The sequence below is a fragment of the Lepidochelys kempii genome, chromosome 4 (assembly GCF_965140285.1).
Source record: "Lepidochelys kempii isolate rLepKem1 chromosome 4, rLepKem1.hap1, whole genome shotgun sequence".
Classification (NCBI taxonomy): Eukaryota; Metazoa; Chordata; order Testudines; family Cheloniidae; genus Lepidochelys; species Lepidochelys kempii.
In genome coordinates, this window is record NC_136383.1 from 113256350 (window position 1) to 113274535 (window position 18186).

At 38.2% G+C, this 18186-nt stretch overlaps 1 protein-coding gene across 6 annotated transcripts in view; it reads left to right on the forward strand.

Annotated features, from left to right (window-relative positions):
- Window positions 1-18186, forward strand: part of BOD1L1 (biorientation of chromosomes in cell division 1 like 1) — a 56835-nt gene that overhangs the window by 32095 nt on the left and 6554 nt on the right. Inside the window, exons 13-25 of one of the 6 annotated variants that reach the window (XR_012158711.2) lie at window positions 561-604; window positions 1913-2000; window positions 3861-3931; window positions 4148-4229; window positions 7211-7284; window positions 8717-8801; window positions 9876-9949; window positions 12169-12241; window positions 12324-12358; window positions 14557-14605; window positions 17169-17203; window positions 17279-17392; window positions 17821-17910. Coding sequence is in view for 3 of the 6 variants with exons in the window: in XM_073342484.2 (XP_073198585.2) it covers window positions 561-604; window positions 1913-2000; window positions 3861-3931; window positions 4148-4229; window positions 7211-7284; window positions 8717-8801; window positions 9876-9949; window positions 12169-12241; window positions 12324-12358; window positions 14557-14605; window positions 17169-17203; window positions 17308-17392; window positions 17821-17992 (967 nt within the window). In the remaining 3 variants the exon portion in view is untranslated. Of the gene's footprint in view, window positions 1-560; window positions 605-1912; window positions 2001-3860; window positions 3932-4147; window positions 4230-7210; window positions 7285-8716; window positions 8802-9875; window positions 9950-12168; window positions 12242-12323; window positions 12361-12665; window positions 12727-14556; window positions 14606-17168; window positions 17204-17278; window positions 17393-17820; window positions 17993-18186 lie in introns of those variants that run through there. The other 5 variants (XM_073342484.2, XR_012158713.2, XM_073342486.2 and 2 more) reach the window with 5 other exon arrangements.

Sequence of the window (18186 nt, forward strand, 5' to 3'; positions counted from 1 at the left end):
AGAGGGTCAGTGACTTGTACAAGAGCACAGAGTGAGCTTTATCTGATCCAGAATTAGCACACCAGCCTTTCTGGCTTCTAGTCTTGTGCTCTGATTTCTAAACTATGCTTTTCTCTCTTTAGTATATTACAGAAGTGACACACTTGGATCTTGTTACTGGAATCATGTAAGCTTAGGTTCCCCTACTGAGCCTGATGTTGCAGCATGTGTTATGTACTATCCCATGATCCAGCATCCAGCTTTGTGATTTTAAATATATGGCGTGAAATCCTGATCCCATTGAAGTAAATAGCATTGCACCCATTGATTTCAAAAGGGCCAGGATTTCATCCATTAATATCTAAATTATATGTAGCCATAAAACACTAATGATTTTAAACTACCTTACCCTTTAGAAATCAAAATTATATTTTTCATTTTTTAAAAAAAAAACCATTGCATTAGATAGTACATGAACTTCACATATTCTGGAACCTTTTTGGATACATCATGAGGCGACACGAAGCTTCTGCTGGACTTTTTGATTTCCATAAAATCGGTATTCTGTTTTATTTTAACAGATTTGCCCCTGAAGAATGCTGCTTTGAAGAAGGACCCTATAGATGTAAGATCTTGTAACGTTTGCTTTGTTTTACATTTTGGATTTACATTGAGCAGTCTCTGAAGGGAAATAAGAGAGACGGGGTGCCTTTTATTGGACCAGTTTCAATAATACCTTTTATTGGACCAGTTTCAACAGAAGTTCAACCTCACGCATCTTGTCTTTCTAATATCCTGGGACGACAAAATTGCATATCGCAATGTAAAGGGAAATGTTATTTCTAGTATATACAAGGTCTGTGTATAATTAAGTTATGCAGCTATGCAAATTGATGCATAATTGCTATTTTTCAATTTGCCACATAATTGTGCTTAGAGTACCTCAGCTCTTCCTTTCTTACCTTCACCATCCAGAGCTTGGTTCTTATCTCTGAACCTGTGCTCTCAACCTGATAGGTGTTGAGAGCATTGCAGATGCAAGCACACTGAACTTTTCAGGAAAGAGGTTTTGTTACATTACTTTGCAACAGTCTGTGGCCATTTCAGGACCAGTGTTGACAGATTGAAATGAGAAGCTTCATTAAATCTCCTCAGCAGGAGGAACAGAGAGGAAAAATGGGGGTGATAATTGAAACTTTAAGAAGGCCAGGCTTTCTGATAATACTATGTGTTGTGATCATACAAGGATTTGTAAATTGATAAATATAATAGGGTGTAGTTGAAAACATTGCAGATGTAAAATGTCATAGGGTATTAAAGGCATGTACTTTATAACACACAGCTGCTAATCCAGATGACAAAGTAATTTATTAAAGTATAAAAATTAATAATCTATAATGTACTTAAAAATGTTAGAATCACTAAGCATTTACCTGTCTGAGCTATTACTAGAGAATGGTTCTTTCTGTAAGAATTATTTCCCAGTCCTGTATTATTATGGTGATTTACTGCATTTCTGGTCATCCTAAAACTGCTATTTATAAATTTAGTATCTGCACCTGTAGCTGTGTGCTCTCCCATTAATGCCGATTAGTATGTAGTCCATTCTATTACATCCTTTTCAAAACCTATAAAAATATGTTTTAATTGAAGCTTGAAGGAAAGCTCTCATTAAAAATATGGTAAGTAGAAATTCTGGAAATACTAATAGTTATTACAGAGCTAGACTGGTCTTCCATCATGTTGCTGTTCTATGTTAGTGTAGGTATTAGAGCTCTGAGAACAAACTTGTTTGTGTTCATTCAGTTCTTTCCTTCTACGGCATATTCTATTTTGAGAGTAGCAATTGGGGAAAACTTTCTCTTCTTTCAGCCTTCATAACTTCAATGAATAAAATAAGTGTATTAACTTTGCAATTGTGATTTACGCTTAGGTGGAAAACTCTGACCCACAAAGAGTTGAAGAGTGTAGCTACAGAGAAAGGAAATCTAAATCTCCAGTAACCACAGATAAAGAAACAGGTAAGTAAGTATATTCTTACGTATACTGTACACCAGAGCTGGTTAAAAAAACACTGACAGAACCATTTTCAGTAGTTCCGTGAAAATTGAAAAGTGTCAATTTTGCCAAAATTTCCTTTCAAAGTAAAAATGAGCGGGAGGGAGTGTTTCAGCCTTTCTGGGACAAACATTTTTCCTTTCAAAATGACTTTTTGCTTAATATTTTTTTTATTTTGTATTCTATATTATTTCAGTCAAAGTTGAAATAAAAGTTTCAATTGACCAAAAACAATTTTTTCCTGGAATTTTCTTTCATGGAGGATTTCAGTGTTTTCAGGTTTTGTTCTTAATTAGAACAAAAACAAATTTTCAAAATCTTGCTCAAAATGGAATTTCCATTCTCCACACAGCTCTATTGTATACACATGCAGCTAAACAAAAAGGGAAGTTCCATGCTAAATGTGTTTGTGAAATATATTTCTCTTGCTGATTGTTTCACCATGGAATTACTTAAACCATGACTTAATTTTTAATTTTTGACTTTGGGATATACCAGCAAAGGGTAATTGTATGATGCTGTTTGGGACCAATAGTTCAGACTAATATACACTGTTTATTTCTTTATAACTTTCAGCTCTCAGTTGCATGAGAGTGGCTCAAAAATCACTGTCCTACCCTCATTTTTCTCTTCAGAGATATTACTGAATTATCTGATCAGATAATTTGGTATTTCAGTTGTTTTTACTATTGGACATTTTGAATCCAAAAAAGTTAGGCCTAAATTTTCAGGAAGTTTCATCATGCAGTTACCATAGTTGTATACTGAAGTTGGGTAACTCTTTGCATTCACAGAACTTTTATGCATGCAAATCCCCCAAAATAAAGCAGGAACAGCACAACAGCAGTGTACTGCTGTAAGCGAAGAAGATTTTACAAATCTCTTTTCATTCCCATATATTGCGTTGAACCGTTTTCTTATAATTGGCCCACAGGTGATTAGAATTCCCTGCACACCCAGATATCTCAATGTTAATGCCCCCTTTTTTGTTTAGCTCCCTCCCACGATGCCATAGGTGGTACTAGTGACCATTTAAACTTTGGTCAGAGAAATCAAACTCGACTTCACATCCCTTCAAAGCCCTATTGAAGGCAAAGCTGTTATTGAGTTATCCAGTGTAACTTCTACAGTACAATGGCAGTGTGTAATGAAAAAAATCTCTCACACAAGAGTATTGTACAACTGTTAATTTTGTGGTCAAACTAAGGTCAAACATACTTTTTTGGCATAAGAATTATTCTTTACATACTCTTGCTTTTTTACATAATATAAGGGAAGAACATATAGGTGAAATACTGAACACCAGAAAAAAAAACCTTACCTTTCCTCTAGATTTTCCTTACTGCTAGAATAGGGAGACAAAAATAAGTCTAAATGTACCCTTTATTTTCCTTCTTGTGTGTGAATGTTAGTGATCATAAAAGGCACCTCTCTGATATCCCCACAGAGTGAAGTCCTCTGTATATTCACAGAACAGGTATAGTAAACGCAGCTACAGTGCCTTAGAACCCTGATTTGGAGGGATTATCGTTAGCAGGGTAGTTCAGTCTCAGTGCCCAATCACTAGACCTGTCCCCTGGGACTGCCAACAGATGTACTGCGTCCACTGGGAATTGGACTGAGGAAAATCAATCACAGTGTAACTTCAGAATGAAGATTTAAATACTTAATTCTGTTCTACTCAGTCCAGCTCCAGGCAAGATGCAACATACAGTGCATAAATGCTCTTCATCGCTACACTTTTCTCTGAGCATTTTATATCCAATATATGCAGTGTATACTAATAACTTGATCATTTATATATTTATACCTTTGTGTTTCAGCACAGGAAACTTCAAATACCATAGACATGACAGCAGCAGCAAAAATCCAGATTGAAGTAAAAGATCAAGAGGTAAGCATGCTTATTATATTCACCTTTTACAGACTGAAGCAAAACATACATAATCATTTTACTTCAAGACCTTGGGTTTCCTGACCCAGCATTCTAAATGGAACATGAAGTTGGTACATATACAGATACTTTTGAACTACCAGTGCCTGGGAACAGGATTGCCTCTTCTGTTCTCTCATGTGGCAAATCTGACATACTCCCACTTTTTAATTACAGATAGAAATACCTGATCAGGAAAAAGTAAGCAGCATGCCAGGAATGGAAAAAAACCAATCGCCTACTCGAGAGGGTGAATCAGGTAGCTAAAACAACTGTAGACACACTCATATTTATCTTCATAAATCTTGAGGGCTTTTTATACTTGTGTGTTCAAATTTGTGTCTATAACCTGTGGCTCATGGGCCAGTTTGGTAACTTAATGACAGTGCTCTGCACAGCCATGCATAAGGCTCAGGTCTGATTTCCAGTCCTAGTCTCTACCTTCAAAGGTTGATTTGGTTCCAAGAAATTTGTGGGAGTACCTGGCACTGATCATTGATGAACTCTCTCATTAGGGAGTAGCACAGGCAGATTAGAGACACCTGATCCCTGCAGGAGCAGAGACCTCCAGCCAGGACTTTGTTTTGTCCAGCCAGGACTGGAGCCTTCCCTTCACATTGCCTCTGCAGGAATTGGGTGTCACTGGTCCTGAGGCAGCGCAGGGAGCCCTCTGCAGCTGCGTTATGGTCCCCCACACTCCCATGACAGCAGGGCTACAGGGGGCTCCCTGTGCTGCTGCAGAAGCCATTCATCAGCATGTAGCATCCCCTGGAGCTGGGGGCTCATCTTTCTCAACAGCTGTTTGGATAATAGGGTTTCAGATAAACAGGAGAATAATGTATATTTTTATTTATTTATTTATTTATTTTTATTTATTGAGAGTGCCTTCTTGTTCTCCAATATCTCCATTTTTCATTTAAACAAAAAAGTCAAATATAGCCCTTATGGTTGAGAAAATAACCTTGAAAACATGCACGTGACCCATGCAGTACTGTCTGCTTGAGTTTGCAGAGAGTCAAAAACAATTACTCTGACAAGTGGGCATCGCTCCTGTTCATCTCCATGGACCGTTAACTCAGATGTTAAATGTCAACATCGTTACGTATTTCACTGATGTTAAAAGCAGTTGAGAAAGCAGAGGGATGTATTAGGAAGACCTGCATAATCTGTTGAGTGGCATTTCTTTTTGGTGTTACGAGTGGATGGCGCATAGGGGAGTACCACTGCCTCTTTGTCCCCAAATTGATCAGTGGAGCTGAAAGGCCAGAGTGGAGGAACAGAGCCAGAGTGCATCCTCATCAAATGGCAGCCACTCCCATAGAATCCAGCAAGGAATCCCCATTTCCATCAAGGGAGAGCCGAGTCCAGCAGTACCCATAGATATAGGTGCATCGTACTGAGAGGGAACCAACTCCTGCAAGCCTCAGGATCCCAGCAGAATAAACACAATCATATTTTGAACATCACAAAATCTACTGCGAGTGGTGTCTCATTTTGGCATCTGAAGTAGGTGGAGCTTAGCTTGTTGGTAAAGCTTGAGAGAATATCCCTATTTTTTTTTTTCCCAGTTCAAGCCCCGATGGACAGGGCATAGGGGCTTGATCTGGGAGGTGAAGTTGGGGGGAGACAAAGAGGGAATAGGCACTCCACTCTAATAATATCCCCCCAAATGTTTCACCTGTTCAGTCAGAGCATCTACTGTCAGAATCTATATGGGAATATCCATCTAAGAATTGTGATCTGCCCTGGGTAATATTGATTAAGCCCTGCCTCAATTACCACTGAAGAGTTTTACAAAAAGAAGATATTGCTCCTCTTAACCATAATTATTTTATATACGCTACATATTAATGACATTAGAAGAGTAAAAATATGTGAATGATATTGGACTAATGGAAATTTTCACTTCCTCTCTTGATGACACTAAACTGGGAGGAGAGGTAGATAGGATACAGAGGGACCTAGACAAATTAGAGGATCGGGCCAAAATAAATCTGATGAGGTTCAACAAAGACAAGTGTAGAGTCCTGCACTTAGGACAGAAGAATCCCATGCACTGCTACAGACTGGAACCGAATGGCTAGGCAGCAGTTCTGCAGAAAAAGACCTAGGGGTGACAGTGGATGAGAAGCTGGATATGAATCGACAGTATGCCCTTGTTGCCAAGAAGGCCAATGGCATTTTGGGATGTATAAGTAGGGGCATTGCCAGCAGATTGGGGGACGTGATCGTTCCCCTCTATTCGACATTGGTGAGGCCTCATCTGGAGTACTGTGTGCAGTTATGGGCCCCACACTACAAGAAGGATGTGGATAAATTGGAGAGAGTCCAGCGAAGGGCAACAAAAATGATTTAGGGGTCTGGAACACATGACTTATGAGGAGAGGCTGAGGGAACTGGGATTGTTTAGTCTGCAGAGGAGAAGAATGAGGGGGGATTTGATAGCTGCTTTCAACTACCCGAAAGGGTTCCAAAGAGGATGGATCTAGACTGTTCTCAGTGGTAGCAGATGACAGAACAAGGAGTAATGGTCTCAAGTTGCAGTGGGGGAGGTTTAGGTTGGATATTAGGAAAAAACTTTTTCACTACGAGGGTGGTGAAGCACTGGAATGCATTACGTAGGGAGGTGGTGGAATCTCCTTCCTTTGAGGTTTTTAAGGTCAGGCTTGACAAAGCCCTGGCTGGGATGATTTAGTTGGGGATTGGTCCTGCTATGAGCAGGGGGTTGGGCTAGATGACCTCCTGAAGTCCCTTCCAACCCTGATATTCTGTGATTCTATGATGACTGCTTTTCTTCTATTGCTCCAGAGAATAAATGAATTTGTCAACATGATTCATTATAAATATATTTGAATGAATGCAAACATATGGCATGTAAAATAGTTTTGCTGTTTAATCTGGTTGGAGTGCAGTTGAGGTCCATGTTTAATTTAGTGTGCCACATCTATGAAATTGAGGTTGTTTTTTATACTTTTTAAAAAAAACTGAAGTAATATGGAACTGAAAGTCTCTTCATTGTTTCATGTATTTGCTCCTTCAAAGAGAAGGGCTTGATTTTTTTTATTTCCCCCCTTCCCTCCCCCCCCCCCCCCCCCCGATTTACATTTTTGTAAATCAGGGACAACTTGGCTGACATCAGTGGAATTACACTGATGCAAAACGGGTGTAAAGAAGAAGAGGATCAGGCTCTCATAAGCATAGACAGGAGCATTTCAGTTAAACATTTAAACTGTTTTGCAGATGATTATCCAGTTACTCAAGATTTGAGAAAAGGAAACAAACAGAGTCAGTGCTCCAAAATAAAAGATAACAAGGTATTTTTATCCATTTTCACTGTTTTAGTCAAAAAGATATTGAGAGAATTTGGTGTCTGATGCTGTAAATATGTGTTTGATTTTTGGAGGGGAGTGGTTTTCATAATTACAGTAATTGTAAATGCTTACAATAATATTTTAATGGTTAAATTTTACTATGTAAAGATTCAAACTGTTCAAGCCTCAATTTTGAACTCTTCCAAAATTTTGAGGCTGCTAAGTGTCACGCATCACATGTGACATTCACACATTTGGCAGCTCTTCGCACCTTCCTTCATTTCAATATAATCTGCCTGCAGCAGAATCTTGTACATCTGGCTGGTCACAACCTCAGTTCCCTCTCAACCATTGCAGGCAGCTGCTGCTACCAAAGATTTTGCTTCCCCTCTCTCTGCTCCTCTTGTTGGTGCCCTACCAACTTGGGTCTCTGGAATTGGGGGAAGGGGAAGAAGAGGAGGAGGCTGAGACATGAGGAAATGAGGGAGAAGGGGCAAAATGGAGGAATACTGAAAGGGAGGAACAAAAAGGTGGGTTAGAATGGGGAGTAGGGACAGAGATTGGGCAGGAGCTGAAAATGAGCAGGATTTAAAGGCTGAAAGAGGATTGGGACATAATTGTGGGGTGACTGGAGAGGGACAGCTTGGTGAAGCCTATTTCAGGTTCACTGCCCCCTAAAATCTTCTTCCTATACAACACTCCTAGGCTGTGCCAGCCTCTTCTACAGGCCCACCCACAGTCCAGGCTATCTCAGCTTATCCCCCTGAAGAAAACACCCCTTCTAAACTCTCCTTCCAACATCCCATTTTCCATTGGTTGCCCCAGTCCCCTGCTTTTGAGGTTTAATGGGAATAGGCTCCTGTCTCCCTTGCATGTATGGCTATGAAGGACCCTGAAGGGGAAACCACTAGCTATTTTTCATCATCAAGAAATGTCACACACACAGCTGAACACCACCTGGTTACTGTGAAATTTGTATAATCAGTAGGGAAAATACCAGGTTATTTTTTCTTTCCCGTGCATCTGATAGAAAAATAGCCATTATCTGAGTGTGTCTGAGTATATTCTGTGTGACCAGATTGCCCCACTACTTGGTACCAGCATTCAACTGATGCTCTGTGTTTGGTAAGAAAAAAAAAAAGATAGCGTGTACAGCAGAGGTCCCACAGTAGTATGTCTTCTATTGACCTTTCATTAATCTGCAAATATTAAGACAAAATTGGAGGGATAAAATGCTCTATAGAGGAATGAGCCCATGAGATTTTGTTTATTCTCTCCCCCATTGACTTTAGTACTAAAGTTTTAATAGGGAATTAAATAGCCATGAAGAATAAAAATAGTATTTTACATTCATATTTTTTAAGAGTAGCTGGCAGTGACCTTATAGTTGTAATAAAATACCTCTTTTTATTATTATTTTTTCAAAATAATTAAGGACGTGACCTCTGGAGATACAGCTGAGGTATCCAAAGAAATCATTAGGAAACACATACCTCTTTCAAGTGCTGTGGAAGAAAAAGGTAATGTAAATATAAATTCAGGGCAATTTACTGAAACTGTACACAGTTAATTTTTTTAATTAGAATATGTCTCTGAGAATGAGAATCTTTATTTCATAATTAAATATTTGCTTATCTTCTCCATTAATAGAGTTGTCCATAAAAATGTTAAGTGTAGCAGCCATTGAAAAACACATGGTTGGCTTCTGAAACTCCCAAAGAGTTGATTTGGGGCCCCTGGAAGACCTGTCCAAAGAAGGTGCACAGGAATGTAAGCCAGCCACTGCTTCTGCTCCATTGCATGACCTGGAGTCAGAAAATGGGCAGTTTGCCAGAGAGATGGGAGGGTCAGGGCACTTCACTAGTGAGGCTCTGTGTAAATCTGGCCATAAATTAAAGCTGCCTTTCCTTGACAGAACCACAACCTGCTCTCCCAGAGAGGAACTCCCCTTTCCAATACAGCTGCCTGTAGGAGTAAAGTGTATAAATTGCATTGATTGTGGGTGATTTAGCCCTATTAATTAATTTATACACTGTACTAAAAAAAAATGATATAGTGTCCTATGAATTAATGTTGGCTGTGACTTCCTCATCTACCTTCCTTTGCATAGTGTCTATACACTAACAAGGGATTGATCTGTTTAATGGCTTCAATTCTCAATACCAACAAACCTGCTGACAAATCTGAGTTTGTTTTGCAATTAACCACCTATTCAGCTCACCTCCCTACTTTCTGGTTGGTGGGTGTGGGGAAAAAATTAATAGTAGTATCAATAAATGAGTTGACTTTGGGGTTCTTGTTATAATAATATGGGTCACCCTCTCAAACATTGTAATTCCATTACTTTAAAATCCAAAATCCTGTACAGTAACTCCCACTTGTCTAATGAAGCAGCCTAAACAACATAATACAGCAAAAATTGTAAGACAAATACTATCTGATGTATTAATAATATTTTTACTGACGTTTAATTTATAGTACCCTCAGGCATATAAAGTAGTTTTGAGACAGTACAGAGACTGTGGCCAGTACTTTTTGTTTCTAAAGCAAAGATACGCAGTGAAGTTGTGTCTTTGACTTTGTATTTTGTGCAGATGAGTTAACCAGCAAGCAGGATACTTGTGAAAAAGCAAAGCAGAGTCTGGAGTCTAATTTAAGTTCTGTAGAGGCAAGTAGTCTTATCCATCTTAATTCATTGCCATTTGAAAGTTTAGCATTAAAACAAAATTACATTTTGTCTTTTACTTTCTGACTGCATCAATAAAAATAATATTGACTTCACCACAGCCATAGAAGAAAACAATGATTTGATCACCTGGAGCATCGTAGAGTGACTGACTAAATAGCCACACCATAATGTCCAGTCCAGAATATAAGCCATAAGTAGTGCTGTCATCACCTAGAGTAAAAAATGCAGGAGAGAAGTCATATGACTTGTAAGGTTTTTTGGGGTTTTTTTTGAAGAGAGTAATCTAAAGAGAGACATGGTATGTGCTGGTGCTGTATGTGTAACAAATTGCATTTAGCATGCAACCTTGACCACTTCATTTGCATTCCTCCAAATTAATCCATCTCTACCAAGATTACTCCCAAAAGGCAAAACAGCCACGGGTGTTTTTTTTGTTTTTTGGTTTTTTTAAACATAATCTGGCAGAACATTTTTCTTTACTTCCCAGACCCCAGCCTCACAAAGGCTGGATTTCTGCCTCCAAACTACAGTGGCCTGAAATATACACAAAGGTAAATTCTGGACCAGTGACAGGTTTGAGATCTGATATCTCATGACTCTTCAGAACTATAAATCACAGTAATTGTTGCTATTTACTGTTAAAAGCCAAGAACTGTCCCTTTCCAATGGTATAAAGACTCTATTTCTAGCCGGGTGTCAGGGCACAATATCTTGACATATTGATATATGGAAAAGCTATTGTAGGCAATTTTCAGAAGTTTAAATATATTTGTATTTTTCCCCTTCAGAGAGATGTATAGTTGAATTTATGTTTGTTAAGACAGCAGCCTGGCTTTACAAACCGAGGGGTGTGAAAAATAGTACTTGTCTGCAAAGTATGTGGCTGAGAAATGTAAGTTAATTTACTGTATGTGAAAGGTGCATTGATTGACTGACTGTCCTGGAGACTGCAATCACTACCTAGACACAGCACAGGTAGTGACAGTGCAAATTTACCCTACAACACTCCTATTGTATCAAAACCCAAAATCGGAAGAAGCATCTCTATACCTGTGTCTACGCTATGAGTTAGAGGTGGGATTCCGAACTCGTGTGCACACATTTGTGCTAGCCTGGGAAAAGCGAAAGTGAGTATAAATAGTGTGGCCACAGTAGTAGCAAGACAGCTATTTATATTTGCACTAGCTCTTATCAGACTAGTGCACGTATGCATACACAAGCTGAGTAGCACACCTCTAGCTCGTAGTATAGATGTAGCCTAAGAGTACATCTGCATTGCAGCTGGAGATGTGAACTGCAGCTTGTGTAGACACATCTGTGCTGTCTGTACTCTAGCTAACTTGCTAAAAGGAAAAGTGAGGAAACTGCAGCGCGGGCATAAGTGTGGGCTGCATGAGCAAATACGGACCCAGAAATGTCAAGTGGGCTTGTGAAGCTTGCACTGCAGCATCCTCTTTCTTTTCCTTTTAGTGAGGTAGCTACGGGTACATCTGCACAGGCTCCATTCAAACCCTCAGCTGCAAGGGTACCATGCATACCCTAGAGCTGAGAGGGAAGTAGGTTTCCTTGCTCATTCACAGCTTGATCCAAAGTCCACTGAAATCAGAGGAAAGACCATCTTCGGCTTCAATGAGCTTTGGATCTGGTCCTCAGTCTTTGGTCTCTCTCCTGGAACTAGCAGCGAGGTGCCAGTTGTGGTGGTTTTTGGGATCTGGCCATCTGTCCAGTAAAAATTAGACTGACCTGCACTAACTTATTTCACAGAGGCTACAATACAGCAATCAGATGATGATTTTTGTTACTTACAACCTGGGCTAGATTCAAGCCAATGACCTAGAGGTAAAAGATTGCATTCTTTACCAAAGCTTTGAAATATGTAGACCCCCAACTAGTGCTGAAGTGTAAGTTACATCGGCAGCGATTCTTACTCAAGACATATGTCTTTAAATAATAGGAAAAAAAATCTTATTTTGATCATCTGAATGGCTCAGCTGTTTGCAGACTTTTTTGGCTATTATGATTTGAAGGCCGTTCTGTATGTCATTGGAAAGATACTTTGTACTAGAAAAGGTCTCAGATTTCTCTTGAAACCATGATAGTATGGTCATTCTTAATATTGAATGAATACCTGCACTACTTTAAAACCTGATGTTACAGTAACTAAAGCCTGCTCCCCCCCCCCTTTTTTTTTTTTTTAGGAAAATCAACCTGTAATAGTTAAGCGGAAAAGAGGAAGGCCTCGTAAATACCCTGTTGAAGCAGTACAGAGTAGTAAGTACTATGCGATATCTTCATGGAAAATGTGAAAACGTTAATGATTTTTTTGAATCTACTTTTTTTTTTTCTCCGTCAGGAGTGGATTCAGAAGCTGACACGAACACTGGGAATGTGAGTGTCTGAATATTTTATTTGGATTTACACATTTTGGTCATTTTAAAACTAATTTTTTTATGTAACTTACCATGTAAAAAACAAATCAATAAATATATAAACTAGAAATTATTGGTTGAGGGTATGGTCCTGAAAATATAATCCAATATAGTAGTTGATTTCTGTGAGCAAAAAGGTATTCTAACCAATTGACCGCAGTAGTAGTGTCCAGCAGTTTAGCAGTGCTTTTTTTGAATCCAGCATTGTAGATGTAAATTCTCTTTCAAAAATTGTAGCAGCAATGAAAATATCAAACTTTTTACAGATAATTTTACACACCGACTCAAATACTGATTGCAGACATTTGTATGCTGTTATTACCTAAGGTGAGGTTATTTTGGTCTAAGTATAAGGAAAGGGGGAAAAGACTTAGACAGTTTTGCCCCCTTTCCCACCCTATTAGTTCCAGCAGTGAGCTCAACGTATATAAGTATTAAGTGCCTAATATGTAGGAGAGATGATCCAGTAAAAAAACTGGTTGTATGATCCCTGTATTTTGTCGGGAGTTTCAACATTTGTTTGTATTTAAGGCCGTTCTGTATGTCATTGGAAAGATACTTTGTACTAGAAAAGGTCTCAGATTTCTCTTGAAACCATGATAGTATGGTCATTCTTAATATTGAATGAATACCTGCACTACTTTAAAACCTGATGTTACAGTAACTAAAGCCAGTTTGTATTTAAGCTAATAGGCCTAGTCAGAAGACAGATATATGTAAATAGTAAATTAATAGCTCCCTAGGTAACCCTCTAACTTCGAAGAGTCTTTGCTGTCAATTTTATGAATATTCTAACCCGTACAACAGCTGCTAAAGAAGATACCTGTTCTGTTGAAAGCATTTTTGCTCAGTACAGTCCAGTCAAATTATAGTGTGGTGTGATGTTGAATCAGAACTTTTACTCCAAGTGTAGCTGATTGGAAATTTTCTGACTCGGAATTTCCCAAAGGTAAATGCCAAGTCACCAAATCTGAAATGGTCCACAGGAGTCAGGCAGCCTGAGGAGCCAGTTGGCCCGGGAGCCATGTGAAACCCAAATCCCAATCTTCCTGGCTTCTTAGCAGTCCGACAAGCAGGCTGCTGAAGAGGCTAAGAACCCCAGCTCCTGAGCTTTGAGGCTGCCTGCTCAGCCAAGGTTTCTGGGCTCCCAAATGCCCTTCAGCCTGCCTGGCGGAATTGTATCAAAGCAATTTTTCAATAAAGCCCTTTTTGGATTTGTTTTGCTGAGCATCTTTCATTGTTTTGTTTTCGTTCCGAATCAGAATGAAAACAAATTTGGAAATCCTCCATGAAACAGAATTACTGTTCTTCATCTAGCTCTAATCCCACTCAACATTTGTTATTAGCTGACGATTTCTAACAGCCCCTTTATAAGGGAATGTCCTGCATCTTTGTGTAGTGACTCACATTGGCAGATTTATCAATCAACATAAATTGGGTCCAGAAGGAGCTGGGTCTACCCTCCACCAGAAAGTGTGTCCCTATAACGTGAAGCCTTAGTGGTTGGAGATAAGAAAGGGGAGATTGCTTCTGATCCATTAATGCTACTGGGGATAAATGCACACTTCAAAGGGAACTTTAGACTCCTTATTGCAGACTCTTAAATCCAGTGGTGAAAGCAACTGTTTTTGTATTCTTAGCATAGCAGATTGTAGTTATGCAGTTTTTCCTCTATCCAGAATGAACACTAATTTGTGGCTGTAGTGATTTTGTGAGTTTCTTTAGTAGTGTAGATTTACATAAAATTACTGTACTACACCTTCCTTTCCTACATATCATTATATATTAAATTGCCTTGACTGTGCAAAGTTAGTTTTCAGAAATGTGTGTAATCTCGGTTGTTTTCAGTAAGCAGTAGCATTCCAAGGTGTGAAATACATGTTTCAATAATTGACGTAAATTGATTTGTCCATGAACTAAGCTCACAAAAAATTGTTCCAAACTCTGTTGTCCAGTCATGCATAGAATAAATGCAGACCAGTGTCACTACAAGAAATTAGATATAAAATATTCTGAATGTCAGTCAGACTTTTCTGTTGTTTCCGGTTTTGGAAACATGTTTTTATATCAATGGAAGTAAATCTTAGTGCTTGCTAATCCATTGCTAGGTTTATCTAGTTCTATTTTAAGAAATGTTTGGGGCTTTTTTAATTTTAGGTTCAATTGTCTCCAACTCTTGCTACTAGAGGAAAGTTTTCTCAAACAGGTAAGCAAATAAATCATCCATCTACCTTAACAGATCAGCAGGAAAGAGAAGTGGGGGACCTATAAAAGCTTACCTTCCAAAAAGTTCTAAAGTGTCCTTCCTGAGCTTTGCCTCTGCATTCAACCGTCTCTCCTCTCTGTAGAAACTAAGTAAATGAATTGGTAGAAACATGATGTCCATCCCTAATACGAGTTTTAGATAGAACAGAAAGATAGCAACTAGGTTATTCTCTTTTGATCCTGGTAGGACTTATTTCAACAGTGCTGCTCCTGGCGTTAAGTAAGAAATAATACACAACAGAAGATGTTGTTATGCTATATGTACATACACTGTGTTGGGGGGCACAGGGCAGAACTTCACAGAAGCAGTGGCTACTATAGTAAAACTGACTCTCAACTGCTAGTTTCCATTTTTGCTTCCATCTCTTTCCGTGAATCAGATACCAAAATTGCAAATATTAAGGTAAGGAGGTTAAAATATAAATAGAAAAATATGTACTTACCCTATCTTTGCTCAACTAACTTCACTTTCTATGGAAATGGGATCAAAAGATGGGTACAGATAGACCAAGGGAGGTATACAAAGCAACATTGGGATGGTATTGGTCAGTATGATAGGCTGTTGTCTCAGCCTGACCACTATCTAGTTTTTTGTAGGCTTCAGAGCCAAGAAGAGTTTTTATGAAGTGATTTTTGTTTTACTTCCCATGGCCCAAGTAGTATTTTCAAACATGTATAACTATTAAATAAAAACGGGTTTGTTTTTTTTCCAAACCTAACCAAGGCATTACACTTCAGTGAGGCTAGTTCCATGCTATGTTTGAAACATCAAAGTCTGGCTTAAAAATAGCTATCTCATGGGGGTTCATTGTGGGGAGAAACTTAGTGTTCAGAATAGGAAATAGGGTTTGGGGGCTTTTCTGTACAACAAAAGAAAGAGAAACACAGTTGATTCAAATTTCCCTTAACCCTCCCAAAAATAATCTTCTTTGGGCAAAACTTTAAGCATGGAAAATGTCTCAAGAATTTTTCAGAAATTTATGAGCACATGATACTGGATTTATAACTGAAACTGTTTTGCACAAATTACTATAGTGGTTGTTACTGGATCAAGATTTTTTGGGGATTATTACACAGGTTCAGGGTAGAACTTGTTTATATACTTTTATTGAAGCTTTATAGCAAAGCTATAGTATCCATACTATATGGACTAGATGACCTCTCGAGGTCCCTTCCAGTCCTATGATTCTACCATTCTATATTTTAAAGAGAGGTTATATGTCTTGTGGGGTACTTTTTAACACATCTGTGTTTTTGTAAGAGATTTTATGAAATGTTAATGTATTCATAGTTTAACATAGCAAAATGAATGAACTCTGTTCACATTTTATTATTCATTTGTTCATTAGAAGTTTTATTTTGCATGAAATACTTTTCTTAATGGAAGACTAATCTCATACATTTTTACCTGCATAATTATATTTAATATAAGTATGTATGTGAATGTTAATAGTTTTCATTCACAATTCGAGCTTTTTCATTAATTTTATTAACTTAACTCCAACACACTTAAATGTGTGTTTTATTATATGTTTCTGCTCATACGATCTGATAATTTGGATAGTTAGATGTCCTTTCTACATATGCTATGACAAATAAGCAGATGGACTAATAGGATGATCAAGCTTTGTCCAACCAAATTGGCAGAGTCGAGGCTTGGGAGTGGGATTTTCTCATGCCTTGCAGACAGCAAAGAGAGCTAGTAGTTCTGTAGAGGGGGAAAGAAAGACAAGAATTTGCTTTTGTTATGAGCCTCCTTCTTCTTTCTGTTATGAGGGATTTCTATCTGCACCATTATTCAGATGATGCCAACTGGCAAAATTATCAGCCAGGAATAGAGTAGACTTTGTTCCAACACAGAGCTGGGCAGGCCAAAGTTAGAGGTTGTAAGCACCCACTACAGTGACAGCAGATATATAGTTTCCCTTTCAGGCCTGGGAGCTGCTTCTTAGGACAGTTTGCATGATGGAGATTGTATATGCATTTTTGAAACATGCACCACAGTCCTTCAGAAGTATTAAATGAAGGATCCAGTCTACCTTTACATGAATAGTCCCTTTTGATTAATGCAAGAGTTGCAGTCAGACCCTAAAACTCTGTCCTTTTCTGTTGCTGCCATCCTCCTCTGTTAGATTGCAATTGAAATATTTAAATAACTTTGCTTTTTCATTAAAGTGGAATGGCATTTACTACTGATTTTAAATCAATAATTGCAGTAAATACAGTGTCATGTGACCTAAAAGTCTTAATTTTAAAGTCCTGAATATTTTTAATGAATAGATCATCTCTTTTCAAAAACAAAAAAACCTGTCTTTTGTTTGCAGTTGGTTGGCATCCCTGCTGGAAAGAGCACTTTTAAATGTGTTTCTGACTACTTTGGTGATGTTTATACAAAGCCAACAAACTGAGTTTGGAAACTTTTTTTAAAAAAGATTGATTAGTAAAGGGATTTGAAGTTCAGTTTTACATTTAGGTAGAGTTCTTACAGTGTTTCTTCTTTTTAGCTAAAGACACGTCTAATAAGAAAGAAACAGCAAATGTAAGTTCAAGCATTTTTACTGAAAGCCTCTAAGCAGTATACTGAAAAATGGCCCGCTTTCTCACATTTCATTAGTCCTGTTTGCTTTCATTTCATTACCTCAGGAGGGTGAGGCAGGGAAAGCAGAGATGATTGTGCGTCGAAGAGGAAGAAAGCCCAGATGTTCTGTGATTCCATCAGAGGAAACTGGTAAGACATGAAATTGTGCTGCTCTTAACAGACTGAAGAGTTTATTGTGCTTAGGTGTACATAAAATTGTAACAAGATCAACTTTATTATGTTTTCCTTTCATTGGGGAAAAAATCATTGGGTTACAGCTAGTGTAAATATTATGTAAATTGATGTAATCTCCTGTCAGAATTGGTACATCCCAGATGCTTCTATAAACCCCGATGAATTTTGTATGAATTCTGGCTGTGAACTGCAAAAGTAAACTATTGAGAATGTGTGTTTTGAGAGATTAAGTCAAACAAGTGTGAATTAAGTGTTGAAGGATGAAGGAAACGGAAAATTACTTATTCTACTACAAGTCCCATTTTAAATGCCTTTTCTAAACTAAGTGTCTTTTGAAGGGCCTTTCATGAAATTATAACACATGTAAAATTTTTCATGGACAGAAATACTGGAGCCAGAAAGAAAACGTCGGAAGTTGGCATCTGCTGCTGAAGAGGAAACAAAAGAACAGGAGGAAGACGAAGATGATGATGAAGATGATGATGATGATGATGAAGATGATGAAACGCATTCTGGAGCCACAACTAGATCAGCCACGAGATTAGAGGCTCAAAAGTAATATTCAGCTAGCTAGTATTTTTAAAAGACATTGCCTCCAATGTTCTATGACACACACACAGTTAACTAACCTCTCTTTTTAAAAATAAGAGTCTGATATTGAAAAATCTGTCAGCCCTACAAAACAGGACAGTAACATTAGTGTTAAAAATCCCAGCTCCTCAACAGGTTGACCTACAAAGTGCAACTCC